An 11,360-nucleotide genomic window follows, 5' to 3' on the forward strand; every position below is an offset into this window, starting at 1 on the left:
TTTAATGAAAACATTGTTTAGCTTCTTAAACCGAAAGAAAAACAATTAATTTCCCTATAGTACTATTAAGATTAAAAATTAACTCCAATCAAGCAATAAATTCTAGCAAGGACTAGTACAACCAAAAGTATTCGGCGGAGCCAGGATTTTTCACTAAGAAAGTTGGAAATATAAAATGTAAACGCACGAAGAGGCCAAAATGAAGTTTAACATGTGCTATATATACGTAAAAAATAATTTTAATCATATATAAAAATTGTAATTTTCTTCCGAAGAAACCCCTATAGTACATACGATATGATATCTAAGGTAATTTGATTTTACAGTGGTAAAAATTTATCCGAACTAGATATTTGTTATAACACTTTCAATCATGTAACACGAGTTATTTATGATATGACATGTGTTTGCACATATATTTTTATCACGTTACTCATTACATTAGTTAATCGGAATATATTTTAGTATAGACATTGAATGGGAGTAAGTATTTACCTTTACATAATAGCAAAAGTTTATAGTATAACAACTCATGATGTCTGATCTTAAGGAAATAAAAATACAGCTGATCATGAATATAGTTTCATTGGTGATCACTATGAGTCAGATTCAATAAAATTTGATCAATTCTATTTTATGTTGTGAAGGTGGAGAATTGAATCAAGAATTCTCTCTCTTCATCATTAATTGATTCATTGTTCATGATCATGATCACCTAATATTGTCAGTTGAGAAACGTAACGACTGCTCGTGATCAAGAAGCCCTAGCTAGGCAGGATTAGTAATCCCTGTGCCTGTTCCTCCTAAAATACTTATCTGACACGCATCAGTCAACATTTTTGAAGAGTCCGAACAACATAATCATAGAGCATTATGTGATATTGGTCTTTTGTCATTTTCTTAACACATGCCACATTAGGTGGAAGTCTGGTAATTCAATGGAAGTTGGCATCCAATGTGCTTGATGTATATATAGCTACGCTGGTCGTTCTTTTTAAAATGTTGTTGAACCGTCGGATGCTGCAAAATTGCATGACTTTGGAGGATTTGACACATCTGACAATATTTTTAAGAGTTCGAACAACATAAATATAGAGTCATGCCTAGAAAGCTAATTATTAATCATAGAACTAAAGGTAGCTATTTCAATAATTACTTCACTCTTCTTCAAAGAAGGCAAAAAGAAAGACTGGATACAGAACACTTGTTTTGAAAACTAACCTTAATGCATCCAGGGCCCAAAGTTAAGCTCTGAACATGCTTAAGGCTTTATAGGGCAACTCAGTGCACAAAGGACTCCACAAAAAGGTGTGACGAAGGCAGCCTATTCTATTCTAATTTAATATCGATTTCACGGCTCGAATTCATGATCTACACAGAAAACTTTACAGTTTGCTCCAAGGCTCCTCTCCAAAATTTTAATCTTTATAGTGCAGCCTAGTCTAACGTCTTTTTATGCTTTATTGAGACGAGGGTCTCTCGGAAACAGTCATCCTATCTTGGTAAGAGTAAGGTCTGCGTACAATTTACCCTCCCCAGATCCCACGTTGTGGAATCAAACTGGGCTATTGTTGTTGTATAGGGCAGCCTAGTGCTCAAAGGGTTTGGGTGTGACGTAGGCAGACTACTTTACCTTATTTAATGACCGATTCTACTGTTCGAATCAAAATTTTAATCTTTATCAACCAAAAAAAAAAAGAATAGCAATAAATGATGATTAAGGTAGAATAGTAATATATAAATCCCATCATATTTATATATTATTATGACGTGATAGTTAAATTGACCATTTATTCAACACTTCTAGAAGAAAATAATATGTTTCTTTGTGATTATTATTAGCATCTTTCAAATCATTTAAATTGTGATTGTGTTTTTATGTATTCTTAAATATGTTGATTTTACACCAAAATAATTGACTCTTTTATATTCACATTAAAATTAAACGTGTCTATGTCTATACTCCAAATCTGTTATTTATTAATAGAAATTTATCAAAATGAAAAATTAACATAGAAGAGAAAAGATGGATATCAAAATTTCATTGCTGTCAAGTGTCAACCTTGTTTGGAGGGTTGTTGGCCCCTGTATTATATTATATTATTAGTTTAAATATAGTATTTATTTTGATAGTTATTTAGATGATTTTTTTATTTATGTAATGATCAGTGTAATTGTGTCATTATCATGTTTTTCCTCTTCTTCTCACTCTGTCTTTATTTATTATTTAATAATGATATTTTATTTGTTATCTTATCTTTTTATAATAGGTTTACCCGTATCCTACTTTTCGTCTAGTCTCAAAATTTATTTTTTAAATTGCTAATATATATAACGATGAAGAAGAATGCAATCTATCAAAATATTATTTGATACAACACACTACACTATGAAATAACTAGGGTTGTTCAAAATCGCACCGAAACCAATAATTCGAATCGGAAAAAGTTATTGATTTATCGGTAAAGGATTATTGAATTAGCAGTTTCAATAACGATTTTGATTTTATTTTTATTATCATGTTATCGATTCTTAACGGTTTAACTAATAACCCGATAGTAAATTAATATAAATTTTATTTATATCATTCGGTATATAAAGTCCTTGACTTAGAATTAAGTTTCTTATTTTTATTTCTGTTTGTCTCAAACTCTCGGTTATTCTACAATCTCCCGCTGTTTGTTTTTTAGCAAGATGCAATCTGTCAACTCATGTGCATGGTTCATTTGGTTTGTTACCTTATTTTTAAAGTGATTTTCAATTAAAAAAAATTATGTCAAATCTTAACGGTTAAATCGATAATCGAATTGATAACGATCAATAACCGATAAATCGATAAACCTATATCTTAATAGTTTTATCACAGTTTAACATGTCTACAAATCGATAACTTATACATCGAACCATTTAACTTTGAATCCAAACCGAACCGATCAATACACAGTCCTACTATGAAACAATACATAACAACCATCCAAACGGAGTTTTAAAAAGAACCAAACAAGCCCTTATTAAAAAAAATAAAATGAAACTTATTTTTAAAAATAAAAATGGTAGGAAGACGATAAAGTTGCGGAGAAAAAAACTGGTTTTGGCCGAACACTATACAAAAAAAACAACCAAAAATTCAAAATTTTCTTGAAGAGAGGCTGAAAGAGGAATTCTTTTCTCTTTTTTTTTCTGAATATTTCAGGGAATTTTTAATTTTTTAGGTGAAAATCAGAAATTAGTATTGTTGATTATGGTGTCGATTAGATACATATTGGTATTAGGATTTGTATTTGCAGCGTTTGGATATTCGAATTCTGAATCGGTTTCTCCAATTCAGCCTTACAATTTTCTCTACGATCTGAAATTTCAATGCCCTTTTGGGATCTCCTTTCCATCTGCTTTGATTCTTGAGGTAATTCAATTTCTATCCTGTTTTTGGGTGTATTGTTTTATTAATTGAATTGGGTTGTATTTTTTTAATTCTTTTGGTGATTGGGTTTCATTTTTGAAGTGGGTTTGGATAATTTTGGTGATTTTGTAGGGGTTTTGAAGTTGTTTTATGATTTTGGTGAGAATCTTGTTCTTGATTAATTGGGGTTTCTTTTCTTGATTAATTTGGTTTACTTTTGAAATAGCTAATCATGGTTTGGTTGTGATTTGTTGATTATTCATTGACTTGATTCTATTTTTAAATGAATTTCTTGATTTTTTGCTTTAAAAGATTGGATATTTAGGGTATTTTGGGGGTTTGAGATTATCTTATTATTCACAAGATAAGGTTTTTAGTCATTGGGGGAAAATATCTTTTGGGTTTGGGTATTTTAAAATTATTAGTGCTATGTCTATGAATTTGGAACAACAACAACATACCCAACTAAATCTCGCAAGTGGGTTATGGAGAGGGTAGAGTGTAAGTAGACCTTATCACTACCTTGTGGAGGTAGAGAGCTTGTTTCCGGAAGAATCTCGTATGAGTTTGGAACAAAGAAAGATTATTGTATGAGCTAGATTACGGGTTCAAGTCCTTGTAATGTGGAGATACTTGTTGCATCATAGTTCGTTTGAGTGTTTTCGATTGCTAATCATGGTTTAGGTTGCTCAGTCATGGAGTTGAGTCTGATTGTTTAGGAGCATCTTCTGGAAGTTATAACTTTTGGTATTTTTCAATTGTTGTTGATGATTTAAAAGATTAGTGTTGTCACTAGTGATATGGAAATTGTATCTTTTAAGTATTGCACATTCCTGTTGCAGAGTCCTCTTTTTAACCCCCGTTTGTAGCATAGCTGAACATAGTCAGAAAAATGATTTTTCTTTGAATTTAGAAATTGAAAAGAATGTTTTTTCTTAATAAGGATTGAAGAAGCAGATCAAAATAATCTGGAGTATTAAGTTGTAATGGTAGCTTCCCCTTGGAGATGCCCATGAGTAGGACACTGCTCAATGTAATGACATTTACTTTGTTTTTGAAGATTTTCTGTTTGGAACTTATATTCCATGTCTTGAGAGTAGCCAATTATGTGCATTTAGTGTGCATAGAAATATTGAGTTTTAGATTTTTTGCATTTTTATATGCATTAGATAAAAAAGTTTGTGGAAGTGGTGGTACGAGCAGCCTCTCTTCTTCCTTCGAGAAGCCTATCTGTGAGGAAGGCTCAATGTTAAGTAATTGATTTTGTTTTGAAACTTTGCCAAGTTTTTGAGAAGTTTTTGCCATTGTTTTAACTTTTGAGAGTAGAGAGTGAAGTGTGCATAGAGTGGGAAACTTGGGTTGGTAGAGTGTCAGGTGATCTGCTTAGTTTCCTTTGCAAAGGGAAATTGTTTTTGTGGACAGGACAATTGATAAGAATTGGGTTACCTGAATAAACAGGAAAATAATGCGGAAGCGAAATTATATAGATTGAAGACAAAATTGAAAGATATGTGAAATTCGAGAATAAAATCCCCAAATTTCAAGATAAAGTGCTAAGAACTCTAATTGATCTTTAGCGAATTAAACTAATTGTGATATTAATAGAGTCAATTCAAGAACTTAGATCAAAAGTGATCTAGGCCCCTATTTCGAAGAAACTAGAGACAACAATTAGTATAAGACTAATAACCTTCTTTAATTTACGAAGAAGAACCAAAGATATCAAATTAAGAACTAATCTTACCTCTTAAAGAATCGTTCTTATAAGGTTGTAAGAGAAATCCATAGTCACCACACACAAAGGTGTAAAGAAGAGAAAACTCTCAAATAATATTAATCATGTCTGTTCAAAATAATAAACCCTAACCCCTATATATAGGGAAAAACTATCCCAAATAGAATGGGAATCGAACCTACTTTTATGGAAATAATAAATAAAACCTAATAGGAACTAGGAAACATTAAACTAGGAAAACATATGAAAATAATACCAAAAAGTCTTCCCTAAGGAAATAAGGAAAAGTTTCCAATAAGGAAAAGTTTCCTCCTTTTTGGGTGAGGATTTTAAGCTCCTTTTTTGGGGCATAAATTCAGCCCCATGTAGGCCCAATCTTCTTCTACTTAAGACTTGGACTTGAATCATAAAATATGTATAGCACTTAGTCCATTCTTCACCACAATTCTTGGACTCGTTCTTGGGCTTTTCGTCCATGATAAGCATCTTCTTGAGTTCCCATTGAAGCCCAACAATGTTGGCTTGCAACTCCTTATCTTGAGACCTTGATGATTGTCTTCTTAGGACTTCTATAGCATCATCCTTGTCCATGGAGCTATCAAACAATTTTGGTCTTAGAATGTCGCTCATGTATTTTCCCTTAGGATGTGTTCATATGAATGTCTACAGGTAATGAGTTGACTGATTGTGAAACACCATCATGGCATTTTTACTTGGTTTCAATCGGAATGTGTCATTATTTCTACTTTATGTGAACATGATAGTGCTTTTCAACATTTCAAGGAAGGGGGCATCCACAAAAATAATTTTCTATTTGACCTCCTCAAGCTCCACGCTTCTCTTATCCTAGTAAATCTTTACTTGGTATACAAGTTCAAGAAAACGATTTATATTACGACCTCCTACAAGCTAAAGAATGCACCAAGAGCTTGGCTAAAAAGGTGGCAGTAGCATGTATAAGAGCTGAAATTAAACTAGAAATAACTGGTTTCCAAGTAAGTGAATGAAAAAGTGGTCCTTAAGTGGTTGGTGAACAGACAAGTTGATGGTCAAGCTATATTAAGCTTGAATGATGTGCTTATTTAACTTCTTGTGGTTCAGATGGCTTTGTAATGTTCGAATCAGCTTTAAAAAATTAACTATTCAAGTTCTAATGTAGGTTCTGAAGGTGTATCTAATACATACTGCTCAAACAAGGTGTATCTAATACATTTTCATCAGTGTGTGACTGTTGTGTTTCAGCAATATATACGTCACTTTGGTTCTAGGATTGCTCCTTTTTGCTAATTATGTGTTGAACGTGACAGGCATTCTCCATATCTACCATATTAAGTTATAGGATTTTGTGTAGAATATCAAATTAAAAATGATTCCATTTCTACCATTATTATGATAATTCATATTCCAACCTGCTTGAATACCAGAAAAATAAATGGATTAGACATTTGATTTTTTCTCCGAGATAAAGGCATAAAATCTAGTAAGTGAACATACAGAATTTGAATTGTTTTTAGCACTTAGCCCCCTTTTATGTTACATGATTTTCCTGAGTTCTTGTGAGGAATGCTTGCTGTTTTCTTACATAGTATTCATCTCCAGCCCTGAACTCTATGCAACCTTGATATATATCATTTTCTTTACCATTTCTGTTCCTTGGCGTAAGAGAGCTCGGTTGTTTTTTGGGTGTAGCAGAGGAAATTGAGGACCTATTTTCTCATAAATTAACTTTAGAATTCTTCATGTGAACTTCTTTCTTTCTTTTTTCAAACGATGGCATGCATCTTAATATAGTTATTTTTCTTTTATCCTGATTTTTTGCCTTTTTGCAATTTTCTCACAAAAGACGGATGGAGAATCACTTGACAAGGCTCTAAGGTCCTCTCAGAAAGATGAGGCTACTGCTATTCTGTTCTACGCCTCATGGTGTCCTTTCTCGGCAGATGTTAAATCAAAGTTTGGTGATATGAGTTCCATGTTCCCGCAAATCAGACATGTGATGGTCGAGCAATCAAAAGCCATGCCTAGGTTGGTTTAATTTTTGTTATTATTATCTTTTCTGAGTATGGTAAAGCTGTGTCATCTGTATTAGTATTTTGCTCCACTGTTAGAGCTTTTGTCGTATTGCAGTAACTGCTCACAAGGTGCCGATAATGTTTATGGAAACGGCTGATCCCTGACTACCCTCTGTGTCCTTGTTAAAAACACTTAACCAGTGCCGGACATTAAACAGTTAGATAGTCGTCCCAACTCTACCTTTATGTTTTCAGAACGTGGATGTACTGCGTGGAAATTTGTTATGGGGAAAGTATGAGATTGATACTATTAGATGAATATTTTGCCGAGAAACCTAGTGACAGAAGCTGTTCGAATTGTGACCTACATAAGATTTCAATTAAATAAGTACCATTGTGTGCTTCAATAATAAAGCATGTATGCCATGATGACATCATAATTTTCTCCAAGAGAAGGAACATTGATAAAGAATTTAGCTTTTTCCTCTCCCCCAATCTTCTCTGCTCTTGTTTCATCTGCTCTCACAAATTTAATCATGTGTCTTGCCTCTCATCTGCAGTGTCTTCTCAAGATATGGAGTTCACAGCTTTCCATCAATATTGATTGTGACTCAGACAGTGAGAGTGCGATATCAAGGCAGGAAGAATCTTCCCTCTCTTGTGAATTTCTACAAGAGGACTACAGGTGACCTTTTCAAATGCTTGCCTATATTCTCTGTTGCCTGCTTTTGAGTGGCATAGTAGTAAGAGTTCATCCATACTGTTGATAATGTTTAGGAGTGAGCATTTTTCATCTTTTACAAATCACAAGCCAAACCTAAAATTAGGTGATTGGCCTTTGATTATTGTGGTGGAATGGTGTTAGGTTTTCGTTTTCATTACATTTGTTTTCGAGTTTGTTGCCATTTTTAAGGGGAAAATTCTGCGAATTGGCAAAAAAACCAAATTCTCATTTTGAAGTGTTCTACATTTAACATATGCACATCGGTTAAGCCAAAATAATGTTGAAGCAAAGAAGAACTAAAATTGGTAACCATGGTTAACTCTTCCCCAGACCTCTCTTGTGGGATTACACTGGGTTTGTTGTTGTTGTACAGTTAACTCTTCATTTTAAGGGCCCGCACACTTATATTGAGGCACAATAACCCTACTTGGTATTTAGATTTGGTCCCGAAATGAATAGCCCACAACTAAAAACATAACTAGAACACATAAGCTTGAGAGAACCGAATCTACCTAACTCAGTGAATGGTTTTCAAAATTTGAATCAGGAAATTAGTTTCCAAAAAAGAATTTCCGAAGAAACCGTATGAGCAAACCTAGTAACAGCAGGTACTATAAAAAGTATCTACTCAATGTCCTAGATCAATTACACACTATTGTCAATTAATATTAAGGGGTGAAGGCCCTTATTGAATAGATTGTGGAAGTAAGATTATTGTCACGGACTTAGACTTCAACTAAGACCAAGTGGCGGGTCATAACATTATGCTTCTTCAGCAATTCCTTTAACAGTTCAAAGCAATCTTAGGTAGGTAAAAGTTTGAACCACATTAAGCCTAGTTTTGCCACTCTAGGGGATACTGGGTATTGTACGTTCTTGCATTCAAAGGGTATGAAGACTAGTTAAGACTTAAGAGGGGTACTATTGGGAGTTTGGGACTTCAAGTTCATTAACTAAACACATCCAAAATTTTGTAGTTCTCATATGTAGAAGGAACATTTTCTTTCAATTCAACCGCTTCATCATTTAATGTTTTTAATCCTCATTGCTTTCTGCTGCAATGCATCCGATGTTCCTGTTTTGATCCATGAGAGATATCAAAAAGTCAGACATGCAGAGAGAGAGAGAGTCCCATGATCTTTCAATTTGCTAAGTTTTTGTTTTCATCATAATACTAAAATGACAACGTGGCTCTTAATGTGAGATCATTTGGGATATTGACCTAAAATTCATTTTTATCCTCTCTAATATTCTCATATTTTTTCTCCTCTACCTCTCTTTCAAAGTTCTCTTAATTTGCCTCTTTCAGACAGTGTCTACACATTATTTTAGGACTACTGAAATGCAAAGCAAGTTTGCCGTAGCGCGTAGAGTGAACACCTATAAGGGCCCTCCTCACCTGAAAAATGGCAGTCTTTTTTATGAGTTTAAAACTTGAAGTTATAATTGGCCGTATAGTAGGGTTAAACCATGCAGTCATATGCTATATAAGTAATATAATATCTATTAGAAATTTGTACAGTATGCAACAAATTAATGCTCTGCTCTTTATCATTTTCAACTTGATGGTATAGACTTTTCACATATATGCTTGTTTCAGGGCTTGATCCTGTGGTTGATGTGACTGAAAGTCAAATTACCTATAAGGCAGATGGTCACAAAGCTTTTCAGAAATGGAAAGGGTCCTCTTTAAGGGGATTACTCTCGAGTGAACCTTACCTTGTATTATCGGTTGCATTCCTATTGTTTAGGGCTTCCCTATATTTCTTACCTGGGTTGGTAGCTCGTGTAGTGGCATTATGGGCTGCATATATTCCTCATCTAAACATGGGGATCTTTGGAGATTCAAGGCAGATTTTGGGGCGTGTCTTCCACGTAATTGACCCCAAGAGGGCTTGGAACAAGCTAAAGCTATGCAAAACGAGAAACTTCCATAAAGGTGCAAGGAATGCTCGAGTTTGGGCTTCGTCCTTGACATCAGTTTCGCTGGGAGAGACGTCAGCAGCAAGAGTGGCCCCCTCAGGAGACTTGTAAGCTACTACTCATTGTCTATTGCATCAGATTGTCTCTAAAGCAAACAAGTTAGAACTCAGAATCTGGCTTCGACAGCAAGTAGAATGGTCTTACTTCTTCATTCCCTGTTATTTCTTCCCGCTCGGGTCAGCTGTTCTTGCCCGGTGTTGTATCTTATCCTTTTCAGAAAATTTAAATACACGCAGACACCAGAGGATCTTTTGCTTTTAGAGTTTAGGTGGGAAATATGAACAGCTTTCTTGTAAATTTTGAGAACAGAGGGTTTCTATGTATATTACATGAGGACAAGAGGGAGACTTTGTAACACTGCATGTGTTTGTGATGGTTTGTTGACATTAACAGAAAGTGTTTCACTATGTGCTCTTCATCAAGAACATATTTTGTTTGTTAACTAAGTAGTTGATCAAAATTTGAGTTTTATTGGTATTGGTATAAATCATTTGGAACATCATCTTTCAGCTTTTATCCTGCAGTATGTAATACTCGGCTTGTCACTACTTTGATTTAGAAAGTCAATTGTAATACTCGGCTTGTCGCTACTTTGATTTAGAAAGTAATTGACGATACTTTGATTCGAAAGATAATTGACAATTCTCGATTTTTTCTGCTTTGTATTTGTAACCACTTGTCATTGCGATTACTTCATCCATAACACCCTATACAAAGGGCCTGCATTTGCAAACTCTTGACTTATAAGCTTCAACAGAGGAGGGGTGTGGGGGTGGGGGTGGGGGGTGGGGGGTATTGATTGATGATATGTGTTCAAGTATAATTTAGAGATTAAGGCCTAAACCAACCGACCAAGTTCTGGAGTTGCATGATGATGATGATGATGAAGAAGAATTATTGAAGGATGGATTAATCATATATTAATGTGGGGAAAATAGAGGCAGAGTTAGGATTTTTACTAAACTGAGTTTCAAAATATGAAGAAGTAAATATATAAAAAAGATAAAAGGGGTTCAATATTCTATTCAAATATATATAATATTTTTTTTTTTGAAAAAGGGTTAGATGAACCCCTCGATCCTACCTAGCTCTCCCTGAAAAAGGCATATGTTTAGGCCTTCTCTTTTTCATTATCTACTCCCATGTGCACTCCAAATGAAATAGAATATGGACATCATATTTTCTTGTGTTTGAGTTAGCTTGAACATTATTTATATAAATTATTTTGTGGTACATGTTATCTCCCATTAGACATGTACTGTTTATGCGCCAAAGCTTGGACAAATACAAAAAAAAGACTTAGGCTTTTTTTTGTTTGATTGAAATTTAAATTTGAGACCTCATGATTTTCGATCAACTTCATTAATCATTAAACCACACCTTTAAATACATAAACATCACTTTTTATTTGCTAGTGTATTTCCAGGTGTCCCCTTTTTGTGTTAAACTAAAACTTATCTTTTACTTAATTAATAACAATCATATTTTTAATAAAGGTGTTAGCAT

General features: G+C 33.9%; 1 protein-coding gene and 1 long non-coding RNA gene across 2 annotated transcripts; one reads left to right on the top strand and one right to left on the bottom strand.

Annotated features, from left to right (window-relative positions):
* Positions 1-478: 478 nt before the first annotated feature.
* Positions 479-5,234, bottom strand: LOC129887860 (uncharacterized). The gene is made up of 2 exons (XR_008766504.1): positions 5,145-5,234; positions 479-1,056 (listed from the first exon to the last, which is right to left on the bottom strand). It is a non-coding gene; the product is annotated as an uncharacterized LOC129887860 (long non-coding RNA).
* LOC129887859 (5'-adenylylsulfate reductase-like 5) lies at positions 3,059-10,351 on the top strand. Its single transcript, XM_055963089.1, has 4 exons — positions 3,059-3,403; positions 6,979-7,160; positions 7,708-7,832; positions 9,472-10,351. Exons 1-4 carry the CDS (start codon positions 3,242-3,244, stop codon positions 9,903-9,905), a joined length of 903 nt encoding a protein of 300 aa, XP_055819064.1. The 5' UTR covers positions 3,059-3,241; the 3' UTR covers positions 9,906-10,351.
* The last annotated feature ends 1,009 nt before the right edge of the window (positions 10,352-11,360 follow it).

Source organism: Solanum dulcamara, chromosome 4, assembly GCF_947179165.1.
Source record: "Solanum dulcamara chromosome 4, daSolDulc1.2, whole genome shotgun sequence".
NCBI classification, from domain to species: Eukaryota; Viridiplantae; Streptophyta; class Magnoliopsida; order Solanales; family Solanaceae; genus Solanum; species Solanum dulcamara.

Excerpts from the sequence above, each read along its gene's own strand:
- LOC129887859 (XM_055963089.1), top strand. The coding sequence starts at position 3,242 with ATGGTGTCGATTAGATACATATTGGTATTAGGATTTGTATTTGCAGCG. Across the intron at positions 3,404-6,978 it reads CATCTGCTTTGATTCTTGAG|ACGGATGGAGAATCACTTGA; the intron begins GTAATTCAATTT and ends TTCTCACAAAAG. Across the intron at positions 7,161-7,707 it reads CAATCAAAAGCCATGCCTAG|TGTCTTCTCAAGATATGGAG; the intron begins GTTGGTTTAATT and ends TCTCATCTGCAG.